The sequence below is a fragment of the Symphodus melops genome (assembly GCF_947650265.1).
Source record: "Symphodus melops genome assembly, chromosome: 3".
NCBI lineage: Eukaryota > Metazoa > Chordata > Actinopteri > Labriformes > Labridae > Symphodus > Symphodus melops.
The window spans coordinates 12,955,224-12,978,091 of NC_136693.1; the positions used below are offsets into that span (position 1 = coordinate 12,955,224).

Below are 22,868 nucleotides of genomic sequence, written 5' to 3' on the forward strand. Positions count from 1 at the left end.
ACAAAGTAGGAAATAACCCCCAGTCCACAGACTGAAGATGTCAACATATGAATCTTGTTAAGCATTAAATGATCTATCCGAAGTTAAGGCATATACTTGTAACACAGAAGAACATGATCCGTCCAAGTTCCAGGAGAAATGTGGAGTATTTGCCAAAAATAGTCCAAGCATTGAATGTATCCTTTTGTGTCAGCGCTGACTTACTACCTTCAATGAAAAACATCATGCCTTATACTTTCTTTTCAGCACACTTGGGACCGCGGTATGTCTCAATTTCAGTCCGGGGCCGACACGTAATGAAAAAGCATTGAGGATCACTTCAGCCACATGGAATACAAAAAATGTACACACACCCAAACAGGCAAAAGAAAAATGATCCACAGGCACTAAATGACATCTGGAAACACTAATGTAATGGAATTAACTAAACTTGTGGCTGTGTTTCTATATTTAAACTCTGAGAAACACTGTCAGGATACTTGAGGGATGATGCTGAGGGAACAAACACATCCTGGTTTCTCCCCAAGAGTCACTGAGAGGTTAAAGACCAATGTTCAGGTTTCAACATCTTATTGACATATATTCAACCTCAGCAGCTATAGTGACACTTTTTTCTGTGCAGGAAATACTTCTATTTTTACATGGGGGGGGGGGGGGGGGGGGGGGGTTCATTAGTCACAGTTAATATTTGTCTGCTGTCATTTGCATCATCTCAAAGCAATAAGTCACGACTTGATGGCCACCAACAGAGTCAGGGAGTGAGACGCCCGCATGACATTCAAACCAGTCACTCTTAATACAGTATGACTATCAGTGCTAGATAGCCTCACAGGTCCTCACTCACCCTATAAATACCTCTGCAATACGTCAATATGTCTTTGTAAAGCATCTCCCTGATCATGTCAGCATGAGTAAATGTTTTTTGTTTTTTATTACTGTCCATCTTCATGTATCAACCACCAAAGGCAAATTGTAAATCTGAATTTATCATTTGTTTCCAATCTTCCCATTTGTCACATTGTTTCGTGTTTTTACTGGAGAGAATATTTTGGTTGCTGAATGTGATTTTCACGCTACAGTATGACCCAGAGTTGGAAACGGAATGACCAGGAGACAGACAAATTGTATAGGAAAAAAAACAGACCTCATTGGAGATGTTAGGAGAAGGCTGATTATTGCATGAGCTCACTCTTTTCCTCTTCGCTCTGACATCTGACTCATATTATGCAACTTGTTGGCCTCTGTACACCTGCTGCAACTTTTGATCCACAAGTAATAGCTTTAGTGTTGATCACCTATGACCGCCGAATATTCCTTTTTACGTTGGTCCTGATAATGATGATTACACGCACCACTCGTCAGATCTGAGCTTAAACACCAAGATTTAGTAAGGTCCGTTCGATATGCTTGAATTAAAGATCTGATCAGTTGATACTTTTTTATCTATTTTTCCTGCTGGATTTAAGAGAACAGGAACATGTGCTGTTCTGCCTCGACAAGAGGGGAAACTAAAGCTTATCTTCAGGGGCTCAAATGAACCAAAACAGATATAACACAGGCACTAATGTCCTGCACAGCGTCAAGCTGCTAATGTTTCCCACGAGGCTGACAGTTTATCCAAGTTCTGATAAGGACATATTTGTTCATCATTGCGTTGCCCACTGGGGGGCAGATCCCCTTTAGATCACCCCCCATTTCCTAATTAGTGAATGTGGAAAGGGTTTAAACGCTTTTCAATAAACAATCACTCGGAATTTATCTGAAACCGGAAGTGCCAGTATCTGCTACACATACGCCAAAGGGCATTCAGGATAAAGAAATCCCATGATGCACTAATCTGTTAATTCCCAACACCATAAAATGCTGCATCTTTAAAAAAAAAAAAAAAAAAAACATCAAATCAGAAAGCTGGTAAGGGGTCTGGGGGCGAGGAGGACACTCGCTAACTAGAACACTGTGCAACCTGTGCACTCGAAACATTAACTTTTCCAGAGGTCATGGCTCCTCTTCTGTTATGAACGAAAAAAAACTTGTGATGATGTCAGTTTGCACTGACAGGAAAGGTGACAGTTCCAACCGTGATGCATCTACTCAGGCTGTCTTGTCAGTTTGAATCAGACATTCATAACTTCTTCCTGCAATACAGAGCATAAAGACGGTGAGCTTTTCCAAACGTCTTCATCCGAGGTCTTCATGCAGCACGTCAAAGCAGCACGGACACAGCGTAAGAGATGTTCGAGAGACGTTTCTGAAGTCTCACACCCGCAAGGTTTGACTCGTCAAAGTAATGTTGCATATTTTTGAAATGTGAATAATCATCTTTTGTAACATGTTGGGATTATTGTCCTTTTTATCAACCTACAGTTTGGCCAAGAAAAGACAGCGTGTGGTGTTTCATGTCTGTCTGAAAAACTACTCAAAGCACTTGGTGCTAAAATGTGCTCTGTAAATAAACGTACCATCGCCTCAAACAAACTGCACCAATTTGTGTCTGAGTTTCACTTTGAATAAGTGTTCATAAAAGACAATATGACCCTGTTCATTTTGAGTTCTTTACAGTTCATTGAATTCCGTCAGCACTTACCATCTCCACCCCCTGAGGGAAGGCTGTCCCCTCCCAGTCTTTCTTAGGGTACCGCTGAATGATCTTTCCACATCCCTCCCCTGAACCTGCAGACAACAAACACATGAAGATCAGTCAGTCAGTGCAGAGGAAGGCAAAAAGACTGCTGACCACGGAACAATCATTCAGCCCTGATTAAGCGTCTTTATGTTAAGTGTGAAACGGCCAAATGAGCTGACAGGAGTATAACTTTGACTTTCAAAAAGCTTCCAGGAAGTGAGAAAGAAGAAAGACAGAAAAGCGGTGAATAAAATGTGATGCAAGTAAAGACGGACTGTGAACAAACCTTGATTTGATGACAGAGCAAGATGAAATTGGGAGCCTGACATTTGAAGTAAACAATGAAATGAATAAGGCTGCATGAGTCACCAACTTAACGCCAATCAGTTTCATGTAATGTCGTTACCAGGTTGGATAAAATCAGCCCCTCCAGATATTTCCATTGTTGTCTTTAGAAAACTTAAAGTCAAACCCAGCAACTGTTGCGTTGCTGTTTTGTTTGCAATTCTGTCAATACTCCACATTACTTTAACACAGTGATGTAAAAACCATTAAACATCCATCCTGGACGTTATAACTTCATTGCTAATGCATCATAAACATCAACTAATCTACCCCCAATTGTTCCATCAAGTACTGAGCTCCGTTTGAATTAAACAAATTAATGAGTTAGCTCAAAGTCAAAGAGCAGATGGATGTTCTTTAATCAGCACAGATGTGAAACAACAACAGGTCAATTAAAATACTTTCTTTTGTTTGTGTTGGAGTTTGTCCTCAATAACACATTCACTGCATCTCTTTCTTATTCTCTCTCCTCCACCTGTCCCTGACCTGACTGTGACAGGCCATTTCACCTGAATTTCTTTTGCAGAAGGCAGCCGGGACACTACGGTAACTTCCTGCGCACAATAAACCAACCACAAGAGACACACTGGCTTTATGAGGATGTATGCATTAAGAGAGGTCTCTTCACTCATTCTTTGTTCTGTTCACGGCGGGAGGCCAAATACTCCCTCCGGACTGTTGGAGGAAGCAGCATAACCCCGAGTTCACCCAAGCAAGCATTGGGAAGAACATACAAAGACACACAGAAAGGCCCAGCCGGATGGTAACTTTGAACCTAGAACCTTCTTACTGTAAAGTAACTACGACCCTGACTGATTATTAACTGTGGAGTTCTCAAGAAGAATGCACTCCAAAGGGGGTAAATAGGAAACTTACACAACACGAAGTAGATCAGAGGAGCAACAAGGCCCGTTACTGTGAAAGTGATGACGCTCTGACAAGCTAGAAAAGTCAGTTCAATCCCCCAACACATTTATTCTCAAACTCAAGGGGAAACATCGATTGAAGAAGATTGTTTTTAGTCATTGTGATTGAAGCAGTAGCACAGACTTTGCTCAATATGTAGTAATAATCACTTTACTCCAATTAATACAACAAATTGTGTTTCTGACCTATTTAAATAACATTTAGCTTGAATAAAAAAATAAGATGACATATTTGACTACATGAAATACATTGCTTTATTACAAAGGCCTGGTTATAGACGGCTCACATCACACAATGAATGGTTGTTGTTTTTCCACAACTGTCAGACTCGCACCCATACAGTAACTCTAGACAGAGCTGAGGGAGACAGCTGGAGTCTGATCTATAGCAGGTGTAGTGGACTTCACATACAGCTGCACAGATTGTCAAGGTTCACCAACGAAAGCTTTTAAAGTGAGGGAAAAAAAAAAAAACCCTCGTTGATTTCTCAAAGAGCCCCACATGTCCGGGTCTTGCAAAACTCTGAAACTTAATTTGGATGTAATAATTCATGTCAACATGAGAGCAAAGAAAACACAATATGTATTTAGGATTTGAAATACGACACAACATTGTTGTTTAGCAATCAGGAAGGATAATAATAAATAGGAATATGCATCTAATTAAACAAGACTTTCCCTCATTTAACATTTTTTAGGTACTAAAGTCTAAATTCGGTTTCACAATGTGCTCTTTGTCACACTGCATAATCCGACCCCATGACTTCATCTTGATGTTATTTTAAACCCGTTAGTCACTCTTTGACAAACATAGACTGTCTGAAGAACACACTTTGTAGAAATAGAAACTGAATACATTATTAGAGCTCATTTAACAAGTTCTGATGATGAGAATCACAACTAAGTTGATCATTTAATCAATGGGGGCCCAAAGTCCCAAAGCACTGAGGCTAATTCTATATGAAGACGTCTATGTGTCAAATCAAAGCAAACCAATAACTCTACAGTCAGACGATGTCAGAGGAATCAAACCCAATATAAGGGCTGTATGAAAGCTTTGAAACTATTTTGGCACTTACAGTATAACCCCAGCTCACATCTCTCTCAACTCAAAAAAGACATGAAGGGATATCACTGCACTTGTAAAGATGCTCGGGGCTGAGGGGAGGGTGTTAGAAACCAATGAACACGGTGCAGCATGAATAGAAGTTTGCATTGTCTCTCTGTAAGGGGCAGGTGGTTCATGGACAGTCATTTAAATGATAATTATTTATAAGCTATAAATACTGAAATATTGCGGAATTTGCTTCATTTGATTGCAATGAACACGATACAAAAATTTAATTCACAAAGTTGTCTCTCAGAGGAATTCAGACTGAACAAGCTACGCTGCTATGCTTAGCTGTCACAAGGTAATGCTGTCTCCTCAGCCAATCAGCTCAAAGCAAAGTCCGTTGGGCCGGTCAGTTACAAAGTGTTAGCTGTTCATGATTTGACCAAGCTCAGGAATTTTACACAAATAGAAAAACAAAATCCAGAGTGGATCAATAAGACAATTCAAACAAATAAAATAAGAATTTATTTATTACCTAACAAAGTTCAGACAATGCTTATCAAAACTATCATGATAAGGTTATGCTGTGTACTGTCTATAAACTGTATTTCATGCTGTATCAGAGATTTTGAACTTGGCATGTACGTGTTCATAATTTGCTTTCACACAAAAAATGTTTCGCAAATTAGCAATAAGTTCTGGGTAGAGGGAGCTAAAGGGAGAAGGAAGGGTGGATCTCATGGTGGAACAGAGGGGCCTTTAACTGTGGTACAAAAAGAGCCACGTCTTCATAGAATTATTACAGTTATAAAGAGGGAGTGCTGGAAGAAGAAAGCACCCCAAAAAATGGTGCCGACTGATCCGTCTCAATGACTTTTTCTGCATGATCATATGAACTCTGTCAAATGCCATGACTCAGCAAACCACAGAGCAGACTGTGTTCCTGAAGCCCCCCTAAAGTCCCAGCTTGGCCACATGGCCAGGGGTCATGCACAAGGGGGAGGCGAGCTGCTTCAACAAACTGGAAAATTAACTGCTACACATCATCACGACATGAGGCTGGCTGCAGCCCTCCTGCACCGAGTGCCTCCAGCCTGCTGTCAACAACTCCCTGAGACCTCCTGATCCATCATGACGAGGCTCTGAGCGAGGAGCAGGCTACGTGTGAATTAAACACGTACGCTGGAACGAGGAGAAAAAAAAAAAAAAAAAAAGCAGGAATAGTAGTGCTAGTTTTTTTCCTTTGTTCACCTGTAGAGTTAAGTAGAACATGTTCAGACACGTCATGGAGAGCGGTGCAATCAGTACATGTCTGACCGTTACATGTCTCCAGGTCTTTGCAGCTCCTCTAATTGAAATCACATGCTGCGAGTGCTCCAAGTTCACTTTTTTTTTTTTTAACCACCGATGAAAATAAATGACAGAATTCTTCACATTCCATGAGGCTGCACTCTTGTATTAAAACAAGCCGTGCTTTTCAAATACGACCCCCCTGACAACTATAAAGAACCCCCATCAGCGAGGATAATAGAACCCAGGCCTGAAAAGGAACACACTAATTCGAACATCCGCCAGCGAAATGTTAGACAGATGAAGTCCTACGTCAAGCTTTATTTTTATTTATTTATTTTCAAGCAGAAGCTATTTAAACAACAAGAATCAAACCTGTCCGGGCCCACGGCACGCGTGTGCACGTTTAAGAGCGTGGATCATTTCCAGCTCACTTCAACACGTCGTCTGTGTGGTGAAGCCATAGACGACACGGCCGGAAATAAAAAAAATCATTCAGACGTTTTAGAGCCTTCAGAGGAAATAAGATGTGTTCATGTTTCTTTTTGATTAAAAGGCGTGCTCATTCGGAACGGGAACTTAAAGACTTTCACATTAAGTGTTGTTCTGGATTTTCTTTTGCGTAACATCATGGGTAGAATTTGTGCGGACGGACACGTTCAATCATTGTGAGCTGTTGATGGATTGATCTGTTTTCTTTATACCAAAAACAGGAAAACAAAAATTTATGAGTGGTGAAACACTGACTCATTAAGTGTTACCAGGGTTCTGAAACGGCTGATTCAACAGAAATGTTTGATGATATCGTACAAAATATCCCAACCACATAGTCAGTATTAATAACACATTTGGATTACTTGCCGTTTATCCCTCGTTAAAAAACAAACTGAGATTTCCTTGATAGCACATGTTGGTGTTAACAAAAACATATTATGCAACTTAACCAAATTAAAACATTATCCATCGTCCTGTTTCACACTGTGTTCCTGATGCTCGGCCGATTTAAAAGCTTTGCATCAGTTTAGTGTTGGTTGTTTGTGTTGTCTGCTGAAGGCTAAGGTGGATCACTATCTATTTTCATGCACTGACACAAAGCAAGTGCTGTGTCAGAGCTGATCAGCTGACAGTGTGTGGCAGCAGTGCTCCGCGACCCGAGACAAAACCTGATATCAAGAATTGCTATTTTTTAAGCTATATATCAAAAGGGATAGGTCTGGTATTCGTGGCCCTGGCTGCTGTGAAGATACATCAGCAAACTTCTCCGCACAGAGGCCAGAGTTGTACGATAAGTATCACACAACCTGACTTCAGAAAACAACAGCTTTCCCTTTCACTGCAACAGAACTGCAGTGGTAAACGTGCTTTTCATAGTTTAAGGCACCGGTTTATAGAAATGACTTTTTTTCTTGAACGTTTTTCAGAGACAACGAGGCCAAAATTCCTCTCTTCTTCCATCACTGCAAGACAAAGACATATCTGACATCAGCAGCTCGGAAAGATTGAATGAGCCCTGATCATTTGATACTGAACAGCGTGATTGAGCACATTGCTAACGTGTAGTGAAAAACACAGGACGATGAATTGTTAGTCTGTCCTGATTAAAGCAGATCTTTCGTCTGTTGGGGGGTGGTGGGGGGGGAGCCTTCATTCATCATCTTGATTTATCTCGCTTCTGTGACTGTTGATTAAATGGACCAAACGCCTATGTTACCATGTATGGACAAGGCCACCAGCGGACTCCAGCATTAGTTTGCGTAACATTCACGTCAGCCTCTAACCTGGTTTTGGTCCATTCATGCACACAGCAGGGCTGTGCTGGTGTAACTTCAGGGGTAAATATCTTCATTGTGAAAGAAAGTGGTATCTGAACAGCACTACTAAATTGGGGACTGGTTTTGTTGGCTCATACATGCTTTCTTTTGCAGTGGCATCACAAACAGTCCGTAAAGAGTAACATGGGACTTCATCACCAGTGATTCTGTTTGTTACCTTATACTGACGTCAAATCACACTGCATGAAGCTGCCATGACTGTCAAAGGGTTTATATCAATCTGTCCCTCACTCTCCTGGTTAAGGTCACGTCAGGCCTGTTTCAAATCTACAAATCAAACTCAGCCCAACAGCAGAACAGAACTGGCATATCTGACAACAGAAGACCTTTGTCAGGCATCGGGACAACCAAGCTTGATCAACAGTGACCGTCCTCAGGAAACGACACATAGTGTGGATGATATGCAAAAAGCAAAAGGGTAGCAGAGATAAGGAAATGTTATGATGTCATAAGATTAAATTCAGGAAGTCTCCACTTTCCAAAGGCCGTTTCAGGGAAGTAACTATATGTAAAATGATGAAACCTGCCTTAAGGTCAAACCCAGGTGGAAATGTTGGGGGAGATGAAAAGCACCTCATATTAAAAATATGCACGTGGTCTCTCGTCTCACCTTTGCTGGTGGATACAATTTTGTTTTCTAATACAGAGAATTCAATGAGTCAATTTTTAACATAACAGTTTAACATTACAGTTTCCACAAGTAAATGTCTGCAACGTAAATTTTTAGGTCATATAGTAAATCACATTTCCTTTTCATCACTTGTTCAAAAGAACTAAAGCAGCACTGCTCGGGAGTATCGATGTGACAGTCATCACTCAGTCAGTCAGTATGTCTGCTAACAGTTAGGACAAAAACATCAAGTTACATAAAACTCGCCTTTTTCTGGCTTTCAGCTCAAAATGAGCTGAAATCACTGATGACATCTGTTGATATGCTTCAACACATTTAGCTTGAGTCTAAGTTGGAAAATCACACGAGGGAAAGTGTTTGCCTGTTCCAGAGAAAGGAATGACCTCATGCATCAAAAGTATTTTGTGTATTGCCAACTATGTATTCCAGCACCCTTTTTTCCCCCAGTCATGTTTAATCTAAATGTATTATGACAAAAGTTTCCTGCCATGAACTCTGCATAATTTGCATAACCACAGAAACCACAAAGCTGCGACTGCACACCTCATCAACACAGAGAGCGATGAAGAAAGAACGCAAAGAAAGAGCAAGTGGAGTTTCCGTACAAATCAGTTTGGACCCTCCACAACAGAGAGGAAGGAAGCCTTTCATTGTGGTCAGGATGCCTTTCACCACAAAGTCCGAATCCAAAGGAGAAGCTGCCAAATGTGGCCGAGGCAACAAATCCAAGAAGTTATATAGAAGCAGAACTATTTGACTCTGAACCCCCGGCCTCAACATTAATTGTTAACTGCAAGCAGACTGTTGGTGCTGATATGAACAAGGACTAGCATAGAGATAGATTTGGTCAGGGTCAATGGACAGATGAGGAATAGATGCATCTCAAAGTGAAAGGTTATGCAAAGGTTGGCATGCTGCCTGTTAAGAGTTTTGGCAACATTCGAAATATTACAGAAATGCAGAAAAAGAGAAAGCGCTGATTAATTTGAGTTAAAAGTGGAAACCAGCTCCGTACTACCACTTTCACCAATTGGTGATCAAAATGACTTCATTTGATGGTAGTGAGGGAGGAGTAAGCGATGGATACCAGGAGACTGTCTTCAAGAGGAAAACTATTTGATTTAAGATCTGACGGGGAATTATCAATTTCCGGAAACTTTGGACTGAAATCCAAAGTTACAGCTTCAAAACGTAAGCAAGAACTACGAAATGAAAACAGGACAAAGCTAGAAACATTTCTCTCTTAACCGCAGAGCTATTACTATCATCCTATATGCACTGATCTGTCTCCCATTTCAAGGTGCGTTTACGTTAGCTCTAATGAAACCAAACAAGGCGACACAACATGACCTGAATAACTAATGTTTAGAAAAGTAACCACAACACATGGCAGCACTTCAAAATCTGGCACCCACAGCCTCATGTTAACATTTCCAGCTGTTGGAGGAGCCAGACTCTAACATCAGTGTATCCAAACAACAATCGCACAAATTTAGGGCTAACTGATTTAACACATGGCTTTTGGTCAAGACCTTACAGTAAACAAACTCTAATAAAGAGTTAAAGCTTTGCTGAACCTTGTTTATTTGAAAGATATTTAGACAAAAGATGGAAGTTTGTAAAAAAAAAAAAAAAAAGAAGAAAAGTGCAGCCTCGTGAAAAAGGAGCCAAGCACCGTCTGAAACAACATTCTGATCTAGAAAAACAGCTATTGCTTATAAATTGAACTTTAGCTGTAAAATGTGTAAATGTACATAAGCTGGACAAATTTATGGGTCAGAGAAGTTGAGAGCCCCAGATAACATTTCATGATGCAATCAGAAAAAGGACGACATTTCAGCGAGATGGAGGTAAAGAGCGCAGTCTCTGACGAGAGAAAAGCATCATAAAACACGCACAGAGCGAGCAGACGTCACATGTTAAGTGAAGCTCATCAAAGGGACCTGATGAAGGAAACGAAAGTCAAACCGACACGAGCTTCAAAAACAACTTTATTATAGGCCAGAATTAAATTCAAGAAATGGTCTCATGACAGAGTGAACAGCGCAAGACAAAACCACAGTAACACCAACATGAGGCTTCTTCTAATGAGACTAAATAATGGCACTAAAATAGACATAAAAAGCTTCTAATGTTTCATGTTGCTTAATGTTTTATTACCAAAGCATTCTTCTTGTGGGTGTGCTCAGAGAACGTGCACAACAACAAAAACTCTAGGAAGTGTTAACAAGAAGACAATTCGGCTACGTTTTCGGGGTTTGAACTTTAACTTCCTGATTTATCTGTCATTGAACTGAACAGCGCAATGTCATTTAAGAAACTGCACGGATATCATGAAGTAAAAATGTAAAACAGATTAATGTGTTTTGCGCTTGAGCAATTCTACGAATCTTTCTGTTATGTCCTTTACATGATTGGGCCATGTTACATAAGCTCTTTTCTAATATCAGAGCAGAAAGTCCCGGGGTTTGGTACCGTGAAATGCTTTCCAAAAACAGTTTGATTCAATAAATCTTGATCATATTTATCTGGATTTTTCATATTCAACTGTTTGACAAAAGCAGCTGGGCAAATTCCTCTTCTTTACAAGGCAATTTAGAGTTTATGGTGCTCACTGGCCAGATGATGTATAAACCCTTGCCAATGGAGAGAAGCAGCATCCTAGTTGGAAAGAAAAACACTGCAGGTTTAATGCAGATAACATACATCCCTCACACTGTTCCATTCTCCAAAATCTAATAATTTCAACATTTGTGGCTCCTGACATTGGCCCCCAGGGAAGCAGACTCTGGTTCAATTTTTAAAAATGAAATAGCCTGTCAGGTCATGTTCCCTCACTTGCATACCTAACACCAGACTTTGAATAAACTAAAGAATCACAACTTGCCCTACTTTCAAGTTGTTGTTTTTTTTGTCTTTTTTGCTGAAGCACAGCAGTGGCTCAGTCTGTAGAGACTTGGGTTGGGAACCAGAGGGTCCCCGGTTCAAGGCAGATCAGAATATGGAAGCTGGTTGGTGTGGTAGCAGGAGAGGTGCCAGACCAATTCTCGAGCACTGCTGATGTGCCCTCGAGCAAGGGACCGAACCCCCAACCAGCTTAGGGAGCACTTCCAGTACCGCCTAGCTGCCGCCACACTCCATCATCTCTCCATCAATGCATGTCCTCACATCCTGCTTGTGCATGTGTGTGATTCAGGCCTGTGTGAGTGAGAAGCGTCTCTACAATAACAGAGTGAGATTATTAAAGTATATAAAATGTGACCTCAGGAAATGCTTCTATATAGGTCACCTGTCTTACAATAAAATATCACAATTTCATACACTGAATTTATATTCATTCACAATCGGGCAAAAGTGTTTGGAAGTTTAAGACCAACATATCCATAGTCGATGAATTTTAACTGAATCTATCAGGTTTTTCATTTTCTTTCAAACTAAAGCACACTTCGCTATGTCGGCCTGTAGGTAAAGAGAATTCATCACAGATTTATCCTTCTGTAACAAATAATACTTAAACATAGTATTTTCTCTGTGTTAAGATTGTGCATAAGGTGTTTTAGTTTTTACAGTGCACTTCTGATTCTCAACATATTGGAACCCAACCCTTTTTTTCAACAGATTGTATAGAGTGTTGTTTCACACTGATCCATCCATAGGAAACTCACAATGACAAGTGGGTCAGGCCAGTAGAGCACAGCAGGCTCGGGGATGACCCATGTTGGGATCCCTGGTTTGAATTAATGAGCCAGGTGGACAGAAAAAAAATCTGCTGTCTAGACGACCAACGGCACTGTAAAGAAACCGGGACCCAACTGTTTTCTGAAAGTCAAATTCATTTGGCAGGAACAGCATAAATAGTTTGAGGAATACAACAACAGACACGCTGTATTTTACAGCAGAACTTCATAAAAGCAAGGACACAAAAACAATTCAATCAAGTGAGAGAGATTTCAGCCTGCCACAGTGCCCTATAATCCACCACAAGCGTCTTCTTCTTTCTCAGCAGCCGATGGGGGAAGAAGTTAAAGCCGCGGCCACTGACTTTTTCTTGGGACAAGACTATCTTCAATCAATGTGAATCCATGCAGACTCTTGTTGGGATGCCAGTAACATTTTGTCCCTGGAGCACAACACAATCATTTGTTAGTTGGCGCTGGGATGCACAGAGCCGATGAAAGACACTGTTTACCTTTTGTACACAGCAAGCAAACTCTGGTGACTAAGAGGATTCAGCTGCTTTGGACTCTCTTTGACACATGGTGCTGGATGAATGCCAAAGACATGACAGAGCATAAGAATTGGAATTTTCTGAATAGTTTTACTTTCTCAGGGCTACACACAGTTGGATCTACACAAGCTGTGTGATGCTATACATTGTAGCTTGTTGTATTGACCGGTCAAAGGAAGTACCATTTATCATTTGGGAAGTGGCATCTGTAAAAATGCTTGTTGTGCCTTTATCTGTTTTCTTCTACTTTTGTGTACAGAGCTGAATTCTATCATGGATGACAAGAATGTGAGGCTGGACTTCAGGGAGGAAAAATGCAAGTTGAACAAATGGGGGCTCCACATGCCTCCTCAGAGAGAGAGAGACATTGGAGAGAGTGAGAGAGAGGGCGGAGAAGGGAAGAAGAGGATCTGCCTTTCCCTCGCAGCTGTATAACGTTAGGCACACGATGAAAGAAGTTGAGCTCTCTTCCGGTGAAAACACAAAAAAAACAACAAACCACAGACAAGCTGTGGAGGATAAAAATAGACCAGAAACGCACCGCACAGGGCTGGGAACACCGTAAATCCCAATTACGCAGCAAAAACACGAAACACAGATGCCAATTGTGGACACTTCAAAAAAAAAAAAACTGACCGAGACATTGTCTGCGAAATTAATCCTGCTCGAGAAACATACGGTATCTGGTGTTTATTTGTAGGTGTCATTTAGCGCGTGACCCATTAGCACCCTGCACTGACCTGACAGGCGCGCGACCGACAGGGACAGGATGTGACACATTTTGAATCCATGAAAAGTTTCGACTGATCCCAGTCAATTATCCCAACGCTTTGAACGTAAATATCCACTGGTGACCTGCCAAAAAGGCCCGTGCTTGATATCTGACGACACACCAGTCGGATATATTGAGTGGCTGGCGGGTTTAGGAGAATACAGACAATGTTTTAATTCTCCCTTTGTAGCTGTGTGGCTAAGCTAGGCGCAAAGCTATCCAGCATCAACATCACCACACAGACAGACGGCCTGGACACAAACCTCAGCTTTACAGCTCAATCTACCGCCAAACTTACCGGCTTTCTCCTGGTCGTATCCCACCACAGTAAAATAGTCAGCCAACCTAGCCATATCTGCTGTTTTTCCCGAGATATACCAACACAATTCAGCATTTTTCCTTCTTCCAAAGCACAGCCATGTTTGACAGAAGGAGTGACACTGCGCATGCGTGCAGGAGAGGGAGCCGTCCATGGGCGTGGGCCCTGGAGTTTACAAATACAGTACTGTTGTGTCTCCCACAGAGACTCTTTTAGGTTTTAATGGGGGAGCTCTACTCAGTTTAAATCAAAGACAAACATAGCATCAGTATAGTCTGATACTTGATAGTCGTACATGTCGGCAAATATGGAGTTGATCACAGCAGGAAACATAGTTATAAACCTGGTTGTTAACAATGTAATAAAAAGGAAATTAATAGCCTAAATTTGTGGATTTCCTGGAGACTGTTTGAAAGCTTTTTTTTAGCTGATGGAAATGTAAAACTGATTTAAAAAGTGTGCCGATATATAGGCCTATTGACAACACTAAACATGTTTTTATTTTATAAAAACTTCATAGGGTGCAATAAAAAATAGAGTTTATAAAATTGCAATACTTTGGACTGTGTCTGAAACCCTTTATGTGAGGATAGTTATTCGCCCACAGCTTTTTAAAAAAGCACTTACTGGTAACTTAAGCAACCACAAGTACACTTAGTACTGAGACCACACAGCACATACCTACTCTTAACATGAAAATGATGCGCCGGTTGCAACACTAAAATGACAAAAGGGGTTATTCCATGGACTCACACATTTGTGTTCAACCCAGTTTTACTACTATGTTGTAATTTGTGACTAAACAGGTCATTTTTTAAAGATGTAACTATTTATTTTACTTTTTCTTTTAAGCTTAAAGCGATTGTGTTTCGACATACCATTTGAGGCAATGCTGGACTCATGTGTGCCATAATATTTGGAGGGGAAAAAAATACAGCAGAAATGCCCATGTTTTATCATGGGTTCTTCCATTGGACAAATCTAATTCACTTTAAATGTATGACCAAGTTGTGTGCACTGGGAATCTACAGTATAGAGCAGGTGCCCTTCTTTTTTTTCACCCCTGCCTCTGAAACATCATAAGTCCGCCAGTGATTTGAGTGGCAGGGCAAAAGCATGTGGTTAATGCAAAAATATTGAATATGAAAACAGGAGAAGCTATCAAAGGGAATAACATTGAAAACAGCATGACAGGTTACGTGTGAGAGGAATGCACACACCACAATGACTGTTGACAATTGCAGGAACACAACAAGCAATTCCTGCTAAATCTTAATCTCCATTTTGCTTGACATCTCTCTCTCTCCCGGCTTCTATCTGTCTTTGTTTGCTTATAAAAGGGGAATGAAGCCAGAGGTAGTAAAATAGTTGAACTTGTGCCAGACCATGAAGGAATAAAGTGTTTGTTATCGCACAATAATGATCGTAAGTCAAGTCGACCTCAAACAAAACACATTTCCACTTGAGAAATACCTCCAGGTAAAACATGGCACTTAACATTATGAATCATATTTCTAATTTGTTTGTGTGAGGTTGACACCCTCTTTTTCCCTGCAAATGTGGGGCTGGCTGCTCAAGTTTCCTGCCACACATACCTGCTCAAATGTAACCTGTACTGTAAGGTCACACAAAAAATGTCATTCAGTCTACGACAGGAAGTCCATGGATGAGCAAAATATTTCTATATAAGGAGCCAAAAAGCAGCAGCAGAATGCCGTTGTCTTGATTGCACAATCTCCTGTTGTAAACTCTGCGAAGGCCATTACTGGTCTGCCGGAGGTAATTATCATTACAAAGTGCTTACCGAACATTTGCTGGTTTGTAGCACATGTGTTCAACATTTATGTATTTTTCAGCAGGGAATTTTTAAATATGACAGAGTGTGTGCAACGAGGTCACATGAGATATTGTAAAACAGACTCAATGCAATAAGGTATGAATTATAGCGGGCTGATATGCTAGATTGGAATGTAATGTGTTAACCTTGCCCAAAACTATGTTTATAAGACCCAAGAGACTGTTTTCCTTTCAACAAAATTGAAAGAGAAATCAAAACTGAAAGCATTTTTAGACCCCCCCCCCATCAAACTCATTGATAGACACATGTGGGAAATTTCTGCATTGGAATTTCTATGTTGTTAAAAACCAAATGGGGTTTCTCTGGTTTTTACAGCATTTCATATTTTAATATATGGGGTATGATTTCAATTTTTTCACACCTATCATTTTTGAAGTTAAGTTCACCCCCCAAGTGAAACAGTATGCTCATTTTCTATAGACATAAGTAACATCTAAACTAGCTGTGTTTCACAACATGCACAAAAGTTACCTAACATACACATTATTTCTGAAGGGATTCCTGGATTTCCCCCAGGGGCACATGAGCCCCTCATCTTTCTTTCTACTGTATGTGGCTTCACTTATTTAACACATATACAGACATATGATGCTGAAGGAGATGAATGCAGGTAAAAAGTGACTCACTTAGTGAACTCCATGTAGTCCCATAATTCGAACAGTGGTATCCACCCCAGCAGACATGATGGCTCCCAATAAAGCCTTCTCCTGTGTATACATTCCTGAGGGTAAAATGATGTCAGATTTCTTATAAACTATGACATTTTTTTTATAGAAATATTTCAAGAAACATCTAAGCCAATATTGTTACTTCATCAAAGATTGTTGTCTGAGTAAATTTTTACGGACTCTGGATTTTTTTTTTAGATAATTGTAAAATTCCAATTCACATTAATTCAAGTATCAAAATAAATGACATGGTTAGTCAAATATTTGCCTCGAATAAACAAACACTTTGAGTTTATTGTGTTTACAGATTGGGAAACTATATTTAATCAGTTACCCAACGATTGTCTCAAATTCCTCATCTGAAATTCATCATGCAGTGTACTTGAAGCTGACATGGAACTTCACAGAGCCAGGGAGTGCCCTGAAAAGCGACTGTGGACACAATCCTTATCATTTACTATTTTATAATTAACATGTTGGTCTGAAGGGAAGGTCAACAAAAAATATATCTTACTGACCTTTAAGTTCAAATATAACAAGATGAATGTTTAAACCATTTCTGCTGTGATTGAGACTTCTTATACAAAGGGGAACAGACTGTGCTCTTCCTGTGGCTTACATAACAAATGAGCATTGATCGTTTTTGATGAATACATATATTAAAATACAAAACAACAGTCACTTTTATTAAACTTTGTTGTTGCATCATCTATAAAAAGTTGGGAAATACTTAATTCAAGAGTTAATAAAAGAGAAAAAAACAGATATGATATATTTAGTTCACACCACTTATTCAGATAGCCTAAAACTACTTAAAAAGGTGTTTAATTTTATTGATATGAATTCTTAATAATTTTGACACTGTTTCCTTTCTATACTACACAAGCAGCAGCACAGCAGCTCTGTTCTGGATAGGGTGGGGGAAAGGATGAGAGCCTGAGTGTGTCATACACAGAGCCCCTCCCACCTCCTGTATAAAGGCGGCCTGTCTGGTGTGTACGAGCTATTAGCAGAGTTACACAGCTGTCTTACAGAGAACCAGTGGCAATTTCAAGAAACCTGTGGAGTACTGTTTAAGAACTACAAGAGGAGTATTCTTATCCAGCTGAATTAAAAAAAACATTAAAGGTATGTGCATTTCATTTAAAAAGTAGATATTTGCTGTGCTCTCTGCTGATGGCTTTATTCTTGCTTTTTTGAGGTCAGGGGACAAGTGTAGAGGCAAGGACAGGTTATCTGTTTGGTTATATAAGCAGTTCAGCTCTTAACGTGTGTCTCTGTTCAGGAATTGCCTTCAAGGTATTTAGTATCTGACAGAGGCAACACATCATTAACAGTTTTTTAAGATGCAATTCATCTTACAATGGTTTTTTTCTGTTTAGGCTGCAGAGTGAGATAGCATTTCAGTTCTTGTTTGACTTTTGAGCCGAGCCTATTTTGGACCCTCTCATTGGTAGACTGTCCTTCTCATTATTGGCCAGGGGCCCAAAGCATGGTTGTAGGTTTACTTAACCGTGCAAAATCTGACCTTAGCTTAACTTTTTAAATAAATGAATGATAAGTGCAAATAACATGGCTCTTGGACTCCAGTGTAAGCAAGCACAATGTGGCTTTTTATGAGGAAGTTTTAAAAGCATTCTTACTGTGAAAAATTGCTTTACAGCATTAAATAATGACTAAAAAATGTTTTGTCTACTCTCCACAGGAGTCAAAATGAAGCTGATCTTCCAGTCCTTCCTCTATTGCTGTCTGCTGGTAACAGTAGGACACTGCTTGGAACTTGAAGTGAATCCAGAGTCCAAAAAAAAGTAAGTTCTTTATTCAATATCTGAAATATTTGTGATGTGAAGATCCGTCAATCCCTTGACAGCAGACACCTGTCTACAGAATTATCTTCCAAAGACTAATGACCTTTTTTTCCCCCTCCTCTCCCAGACTCAGCATATGGCTCGGGAGCAGATTTAGACGGGATCTTGACAGCATATCGGTAGAGAAGACAGAAGAGTCTGAGCACTTTGTCAGACCAGAAGATATCAGGGATACATTGTTGCCACATTCCAGGTAAGATGCTTATCATGCAGTCCTGTAAATGTACAAACTCTCTTCATCATGTCTTTTTTTTACCTTTTTCATTGAGTTTGACTATCATAGAAAATGAATACTGAACAATTCAATACTGGACATGAATTAATTTCCTCTGTCTCTCTTTCTGTTCTCCAGCACTGACATCAATGTCCGAACCAAGAGGTCAAAAAACTCAGCCAACCAGTCCAGGAGACAAGGCTGCTCACTGGGGACTTGCACAGTGCACGACCTGGCTCACCGCTTGCATCAGCTCAACAACAAGCTGAAGATCGGGAGCGCCCCGATAGACAAGATCAGTCCGCAGGGATACGGCCGGAGGCGTCGATCTCTTCCCCCACACAGAGTCACACTACGGCTGGAGCAGGGCAGGCTGAGGCCCGCTTGGACCATAACTGACTCGCAAGTTCACAAGCTGGAGGCTCTCCTCAGACGGACATGAGCAGGACTTTGCTAACCAGGAGTTGGGAACAAAAGCGAGGGAGTTAATCTCCTGTCTGCACTGTTCTAAAAGATTCTCGAAATGCTTCAGACTCTTTCCAAGTTTTCCTCAGCATGTCTTTTTCTAGGCAGGAGGACTGAGTCAGAGCAAGACCGGCTGCACTGAGTTTCTGTAGAGGCTGCTGCTCAGAGATGGAGAGAAACCAGCAGCTGGCCTACAGACACTGGATGGCACGGCTTGGAGCAAAGCACAGGTGTTGTTCTCTAGGAGAGAAGCAAGGCAGTAATACCTGGCCCAGTGGAGACATCCTCTGGCATAAAGGAGGGACTCTCTTCCTACATTCTGGGACTTAACACATTTCTTCCTCAAGAACTTTAAAAAGTGCTTACTTCAAGAATTACACTGCCATGTTCCAAACTGTCAGTACTTGTGTGCACTTTTCCATGTGGACTTAAAGTTAAATGAAACAGCAGGAAAAGAAAATGTCCTCCAAATGCCAACAGGAGCATGGGCAACAGAGTTTCTATAAAGTTTTGGTCACTGTATAAGGGAAAATGCCTTTGATTCTGTGAGATATGTGCCAATCCACAATGGATTGAAATATACTTGAACTTGTTATTTTTTGTACAAAAGCATGTGCAATCTATATTTGTTTTATTACATGTATATGTATATATGAATTCCTTAATTTAAATATTATATAAAAGTGACATTAAAGTGCTTATGCAGATGGAACTATTTTTGTACAGGAAGAAATATATATGGGCATTGTAGCTATTTGTCATTATTCTTTTGCAATCTGTGGTCATAGGATGTTTTATAGGTATATTATATATATTTTTAAATGTGCTCTATTTTATTTGTTTCAAAGAAATAACATTGTCTTCCAATAAACATTTTGCATACAAAATCAAGACCTTGTCCAGACATCCTTCACTCCTGCCTCTTGTAAATTGAATGTGGCATTCTATTGTCTGAAGCGCTTTGCTGCAACAAGACACACAGCACCTGGTCTCTGTTAAGTGATTACAGGGTCTCATTAGAACCCCCTCTCCTCTCACTACATTCCCATAGTTATGATGCCCCCCTCTAAAAAAAGGGCAGACAGGGTGCCAGGCACATTCCTACTTGGTTCAGCTTATATTTTTTGGCTCAGCCCACACCACAGAGTAGCCCTTAAGCCATCAGAGGAGGCTGAGGCTTTACTTCCATCTGTGTTTAATGCTAGACGGTTGGGACACAAGTAGGGCTATGCAGGGGGTTCAGACAGAACATTCCTGGGAGAGCATCACAAAACCAGCTCCATCGAGCCCTGATAATGACCTTCACATTAAGGCAGACCTCTGGGACTGATCAACGCTGAAAGGCTGTAACATGCTTCACTTCACACATTAGCACCTAGCATCTTTAGGAGTACAGACTAAACCAAGTAGAATGAAGACGTGCCTTTTGGCTCTTTCTCCATTTTCCTTTTGATTAATCAATATAAAAATGTGAAAGGGAAAACTGTCCAAATGTGCAATATGAAAATGACATCGATGGATCGAACCATGAGTTCAAACTAAGCATAAAACCAAGTGTGACAACTTTCCAAAAAGCTAAAGTGCATACAAGCTTTTTCACAAATACAGATGTTCAACAATACAGGCCGGAAATCCCTGAATGACATTAAGTTAAACTGAATAAATCTTTAAAGTTTCATGTAATGCCACATGTTTGATACCCCATGCCTTTATTTTCCTGTAAGTGCTTGCTGGGTTTTTCTTAATTATAATCAATTCTTGGTATAAAAAAAACAAAAACAACAGGAAATGAATAATAAATTCTTCATTGACAATAACAAAAAAAATGTGGCTTTCATTTTGAAACACTTTGTGCTATTCTAAAGCCACATCATTACAATACAGTGAAATAAAAAAAATGGTTGCAATATGTTTCCGCTTTTGTTAAAGTCACTAGAAAAGGCTAAGTACAGCTGTTAAAACTTTGCAGAATGAACATAAATAGTTTAACCAGAAATAGAATGGGGTCGTCTCTGTGATTGTTTGTTCTTTGTTGCCATCTAGTGAGATTGAAGGGGTAAAACCACAAATTTAACAACAAGAAGTGTGAACAGTAAAAGATGAGAAATTTAACAACAACTTGAATTAGACAGTTTCACTGAGGTAAGTCAGTTCTGGTTCCTTTAAAAATCTACATTACAAATCCAATGAAATATAGAGCTTACTATATATGGGTTGTCAAAGGGTAAAATTAAAGATTCACGGTGGGTGGTATTTATGGCATTTCCCTACTTTACAGGACTGCTGAAGAGACTAAAACATGGGGTCCAGAGAGTAGACATGATATGCCTCAGTTGGCTAAGGCCTTAGATCAAGCCGGGTTTGATGCAGTCTTTACCTAGTTATTAGGGCACACAGTCCCAACAACTCTAAGTTTATAACTTTCAAAGATTTCATTGCTATTCTCTTGCACGAAGGTATTCATACTACAAGCAAACAATGGCACAATTACAATTTGGAGTTTTATATTTCTTGATTTTCATTTAAATCGTTTTCTTCCTGAAGTATTGCTTAATAATGAAACAAACGGGGGAAATTGCACAAAAGCTGACTGAATAATAACAGGCCTGGCCCACAACTGAATGGGTTGAGACCATTAACGTATACTGTAAAGATACTAAACAAATTTAAAATAGTGTCTAGTGGCTGATTAATTTTAATTACATTTAGAATCTTTTGAATTAAATTAATTTTAAGAAAACACAAATAAACACAATTACAATTTACAGCAATCTGTTCTGTTTCTCGGCACAGAAAAGGCAATCTAAGAATAGATCGAATGGATCTAGATCTGGTCCACTAAGTGTACTCTTTCTTTGAGAGGATGTCCCTCCAGCATTAAGCCAATCAGCTGCTGACGCCACCGACGTGATGATGGCATCAAGAAAGTGATCAGTGTAGGTCAACAGGTATACCCACTTCCTCCAGGTATTAGAGTATACTAGGATCATGTACTTTTTTGTTATGTATTACTGTCCAGAAAGCTTTTTCTAAAACGATATCGGTCAAGATATGTAGCCTGTCTTAACTTTACAGACTTAATTTAACTGAGACAAAGCTATAACAGCTGGAGAGTATTACCAGAATGTATCATTAAGACCACCCTGTTTACCTTTAATACACTGTGACCTGGCTATTTTAAGAGCGCAGCAGATGTGTGCAAGAAAGGAGCAGAAGGTAGACGAATAATCAATATTGCAATACCTCTGTCAATTAAAATGATACAGGCCCAGGGCTGGGAATCAGTCCTCAGCAGCCGACTCTAAAAGCACACTGATAGACTTAGCTGAGAGGATTAGCCTCATAATCTCAAACACCTTGAGGCTAAATAAGGGAGTGTGGGGCCCCGGCTGCTTACGGTCACAGCAGTAAATCTGGGTCCTTCTCTAACATCGTGTAAAGAGTTCAGTTCATTCATGCCAGTGCTTACTCCACTCTGGAGGTGTAAGAGAAGATACTTAATCTTGTAGGGAATCTACTGCAGCTTTACTAATGACCAGCAGCATCAATAGTAAATGTGTAACAGGCAGTTTGAATGTTTAGGATTCCTGCAACAAATATGATGGTTACAAAAATAGAGACACTAACTTTCATGACGCACACTGATGATGTCATGGGTGAAGGTTCTGTGATTTGTTTATATCTATTTTAAGTAACTGCATTACAGAGACAGAAGAGAGATCAGGGATTTAAAGCTTTGAAAATAGTCTTTTAGTAAACCACATTATATCACTTT

The 22,868-nt window shown here is 40.0% G+C and overlaps 2 protein-coding genes across 4 annotated transcripts in view; one reads left to right on the plus strand and one right to left on the minus strand.

Annotated features, from left to right (window-relative positions):
* sbf2 (SET binding factor 2) overlaps positions 1 to 14,161 on the minus strand; it is an 80,103-nt gene extending 65,942 nt beyond the window's left edge. For both annotated transcript variants that reach the window (XM_079339870.1, XM_079339869.1), the window contains exons 1-2: positions 14,000 to 14,161; positions 2,585 to 2,670 (exon numbers count right to left, since the gene is read on the minus strand). In XM_079339870.1, coding sequence (XP_079195996.1) covers positions 2,585 to 2,670; positions 14,000 to 14,054 — 141 coding nt within the window. In that variant the 5' untranslated portion in view covers positions 14,055 to 14,161. The remainder of the gene's footprint in view (positions 1 to 2,584; positions 2,671 to 13,999) is intronic.
* Positions 14,162 to 17,555: 3,394 nt separating this feature from the next.
* Positions 17,556 to 19,984, plus strand: adma (adrenomedullin a). Of its 2 annotated transcripts, none has more exons than XM_079339137.1 (4): positions 17,556 to 17,674; positions 18,252 to 18,354; positions 18,482 to 18,607; positions 18,767 to 19,984. In XM_079339137.1, exons 2-4 carry the CDS (start codon positions 18,260 to 18,262, stop codon positions 19,068 to 19,070), a joined length of 525 nt encoding a protein of 174 aa, XP_079195263.1. In that variant the 5' UTR covers positions 17,556 to 17,674; positions 18,252 to 18,259; the 3' UTR covers positions 19,071 to 19,984. The 2 variants fall into 2 exon arrangements, with proteins under 2 accessions (XP_079195263.1, XP_079195264.1); XM_079339138.1 differs by having other exon boundaries at positions 17,565 to 17,678; positions 18,255 to 18,354.
* The last annotated feature ends 2,884 nt before the right edge of the window (positions 19,985 to 22,868 follow it).

Coding starts and splice junctions, on each gene's coding strand:
- adma (XM_079339137.1), top strand. CDS start 18,260: ATGAAGCTGATCTTCCAGTCCTTCCTCTATTGCTGTCTGCTGGTAACA. Junction 18,355..18,481: donor AATCCAGAGTCCAAAAAAAA/GTAAGTTCTTTA, acceptor CTCCTCTCCCAG/ACTCAGCATATGGCTCGGGA. Junction 18,608..18,766: donor ACATTGTTGCCACATTCCAG/GTAAGATGCTTA, acceptor TCTGTTCTCCAG/CACTGACATCAATGTCCGAA.